We start from the raw sequence: 3,933 nt of genomic DNA, 5'->3' as shown, positions 1-3,933 counted from the left end.
GGGAGGAAACCAAAAATTAAATTTTTTTTTTTTTTTTTTTTTTTTTTTTTTTACGCAAAACACCAGCACAACCTTAGCGGATTTTCAAGCGCCGCCAAGGAATGCTGATGGGATTTGGATTCCTCAACCGTACATATAAAAACAAAACCCACGAGGAAGGGAAGGGGAGCGTAAACCTGACCTTCCAAAATCTAACATCATTCTCAGTGCTTGAGAGTAAAGAAATTCAATTACCCAATAAGTTTCCTAAAACCTATTCAAGTGCTTCCAATGAAAGAACAAGTAAGCTAATCACAAGTTTCTAGATGGGACAACATAACTGATCAGAATAAACCCTGATTCAAGTAAATGAAACATCCAATGGAATAATAGAGATCGAGACAAATATTAGCAGCACTACTCCAATACCAAGTAGTTTTCCTCCTTAGGATTCCCCTTCTTTGTTTCTATTTTTTTTTTTTTTTTTGTGGTGTCAAGTATTTGAAACATATTTCTCTAATAATTCAAAATTTTAAATGATATGAGTCATAAACTAGAGAGAAATTGAGAGAATAAAAGAGAAAAACTAATAAAAAAAAAAATGCACGCACACTCATTTTTTTTTTTACCTTAAAATTGAATTAGAGCTTGTCCAGAAAAAAAGATGGTTTTATTGACAGATTCCTTTAAAACAAGCTATCAAAGCCCTAGCACATCCTCATCCAGGTTGGCTACATGAATTGTATTTGTCTGACTCTAGTCTCCACTCTATTAAGAAAAATCGCTGCAATTATATGGCAAAATGTCAAATCCTTTATGTTACTTCAATTTGTGTGATTATAGGTTACCCTTCAGTGAAATATTCATACCACGAATACGTTTACACCACTGCAAAAAAAGAATTATAAAATCTTTCTACAGTTGTTTTGTTTTCCAAAAAATTCATAGTGACCATAATTAAACTATGTGGAAAAAAAAACAAAAACAACCCTGAATTTACTCTTTAAAACCCTAATTTTGAATTTCCCTTGCCCAGCTCAGGAGGGAACCCACCAATCCGTACAAAAAAATGGGTAAAAGAAAAGAATTGGATTAAGAAACTCTCACCGACGCAGAAATTCATACGGTGTACAGTGTACTATGGGTACAGACACAGTCCCCCAAAAAAAAAACTAAAAATTTACAGCGGCATAAAATTTCAAACAGCAATAAATGATCATCTACATGTTCTTTAAATATACACGTGAGCATAGCACAGAGACAAAATACACACAAGTATTTAAATGACCTGCTCTTCGCCCATGAGAGTTTGAAGTCGGCGGAGGGAACCCACCAATCCGTACAAAAAAATGGGTAAAAGAAAAGAATTGGATTAAGAAACTCTCACCGACGCAGAAATTCATAAGGTGTACAGTGTACTATGGGTACAGACACAGTCCCCCAAAAAAAAAACTAAAAATTTACAGCCGCATAAAATTTCAAACAGCAATAAATGATCATCTACATGTTCTTTAAATATACACGTGAGCATAGCACAGAGACAAAATACACACAAGTATTTAAATGACCTGCTCTTCGCCCATGAGAGCTTGAAGTCGGGCTTTTAGTTCGGGGCCATGGCGCCCGCCGCTCTTGGAATTAATAAAAACAACCAATGGCGACTCAGGCAGCTCCGGTGGCTCGGCTCCATCCGAGTGAGCCGCCTGGTAGAGCTGAGTCATTGTATTGGCTTCGACGTTCTTAGCCTGGACGGCCTCCTTCATCGCCAGTCTCATGTATTCAGGCAGCGTTAATTTTTTCCTCAACTCCTCCTTGGGGATCCGCACGCCGGCCAAAGTGCACCCGCGTAAAGAATCGATCACAGAGGTCCGCCCGGAGGACGTTGATGACCCGCTCCGGCTCGTCTGCGAGTCCATTCGTTCACAAAGTTCCGATTTTAGGGCTTCCGGTGCGGGTACTCTCATAACCCTTGGGTAAAATGTGGGAGGATCAGAATCTTTAGGATAAATTGTACGATAACGAAGGTGGTGGAGAATCACGAATGGTTTGATCTTAGAAAGGTAGAAAGCTGAATACATTGGACCCACAATTTTTAATAAAATTACATTAAAAAGTATATAAGATTATTATTCTCAAATAAACAGTTTCTAATTATGAATTATATTCGAATTTTTTAAAAATAGAATTTAAAAAACTTATATATATTTAAATAAATAAAATAAAAAAATACAATTAAATATTTGACATTCATTTTAAAGTAAATTAACAATATTTTTTGATTAAATCATATGATACGGACAAGATTTTTTGATAAATAAAAATGTGATAAAAAATTAAGGATATAAGTATAATAATGAATAAAAGTTTTAGCCCCTCTTTTGTTCTCATTATTTTCTCATTAAAATGAAAAATATGATCGTTATTCATCACATCAAGCAACCAAATTTGAATTTCTATCTCTTGTGTGGGGCCGTAACGACTATATTTTTCATTCTCATTTTTTCAAAAATGAAAAACAAACGAGAGCTTAATATGATTAAAATGTGATATATTCCGTTCTTGTCTGAGTGGTTGAGCCTCATTTATTTTGGGGAAAATTGCAGTCAAGGTATCAAACCTTTCGTTTATTAGCAGACTTTGTCAAAACTTTTAGTTTGTACCACTCACGGTCCCAAACCTTTCAAAAATATGCACCGAGAGTCTAAATGGATGGAAACCGTCCGTTTAACCGTTAGTTGACCAATAAAATTGAATTTTGACCAACTTAAAAGGGTATAAAGGTAAATTTGCTATTTAATTCTATAATAAAATAAATAAACTAATATACAAAATAAAAATAAAAGAAACTACTATTCATCTTCTTCCTCCCCCTACCTCATCCCACCCTACCCTACCTCTGTTGCAATTTTCCCACTAAACAAATGGTTTCTTCTTCAAAGCTATTTAGTGCCTGACAGCACACAGAGAAAGAGATATATGAGAGAGATGAGAGAGAGTTTTCTGGCCATCAAATGGTAACAACCATAGTAATTTTTACTGGCTCAATTCTTTCCCAGTAGAAGGAAATTCTTTATTGTACCACAGCAATATAAAGACAAGCCCCCACTTTCACTCTCTCTTCCACTGTACACTGTACACTCACATCCTCTACCCCTTCAAAGAACCCTCAATCACATCCCAATTAATGCATTGCTGTTTTTCATTCATGATTAATTGAATTGAGTGTTTATACTCACCTTTAAATGCACGATGCCAACAGCTTTGTTGCGTTTACGATTAGTAGGTGGCTTGACGTGGCCATAGGGATGTCAATTGGGTCGAGCCGGCTCTCGGGTTCGTGAAATCACGAGCCTGACCACGAGCCGAGCGGGCCTCGCCGGGAGGCGAGCCGCGGCTCGTCGAGCCCGTGACCAAAACGGTCACAAAAGTGACCGTTTTGGTCACTTTTCAATGACTGTTCTGGTCACTGAACTTTTATTCAGTGACCGTTTGGTCACTGAATTTTATTTATTTTTTTTATTTTCCCTCCCCCCCTCTTTTTTTACTATAAATACCCCCTTCCCCCAAATATTTTTTTTTATATCAATTGCTCTTTCAAAATTACAACTCTCTCAACTCTCTTTTATTATATCAATTATCGAGTTTTTACTCTCTTGTGCTGCAAAATATACAATATCAATTCAATTTTTACAGTTTATTAGTTACAATTTCAATCATCCAATTCTCAATTCTCACAATCTCACTACATTTATATTCATCTAGTCAAGATTTCATCATAAATAATCACAGAAATGGATCAACGTTCATTTGTTGAGAGCTTGTTCGATACAGGATGTGAGCCAGTGCCACATCATGGAGAATCGCCTAGGACGCCGCAAAGTCAATTTCCAAATGAATTTGCCGGTCTAAATGACATACCGATACCTGAAGATGTTCACATTCACAGTCAGGGAA

General features: G+C 36.3%; 1 protein-coding gene across 4 annotated transcripts in view; it reads right to left on the bottom strand.

Moving 5' to 3' along the window:
* Window positions 1-2,085, bottom strand: part of LOC111380374 (diacylglycerol kinase 4-like) — a 20,051-nt gene extending 17,966 nt beyond the window's left edge. For 3 of the 4 annotated variants that reach the window (XR_002700181.1, XM_023003913.1, XM_023003915.1), the window contains exon 1: window positions 1,548-2,085. Coding sequence is in view for 3 of the 4 variants with exons in the window: in XM_023003913.1 (XP_022859681.1) it covers window positions 1,548-2,057 (510 nt within the window). In the remaining variant the exon portion in view is untranslated. Of the gene's footprint in view, window positions 1-1,267; window positions 1,294-1,547 lie in introns of those variants that run through there. The other variant, XM_023003916.1, reaches the window with a different exon arrangement.
* Window positions 2,086-3,933: the final 1,848 nt, after the last annotated feature.

Source organism: Olea europaea, unplaced genomic scaffold, assembly GCF_002742605.1.
Source record: "Olea europaea var. sylvestris unplaced genomic scaffold, O_europaea_v1 scaffold2131, whole genome shotgun sequence".
Lineage (NCBI taxonomy): Eukaryota > Viridiplantae > Streptophyta > Magnoliopsida > Lamiales > Oleaceae > Olea > Olea europaea.
This window is presented reverse-complemented; position numbering and strand designations above follow the sequence as displayed.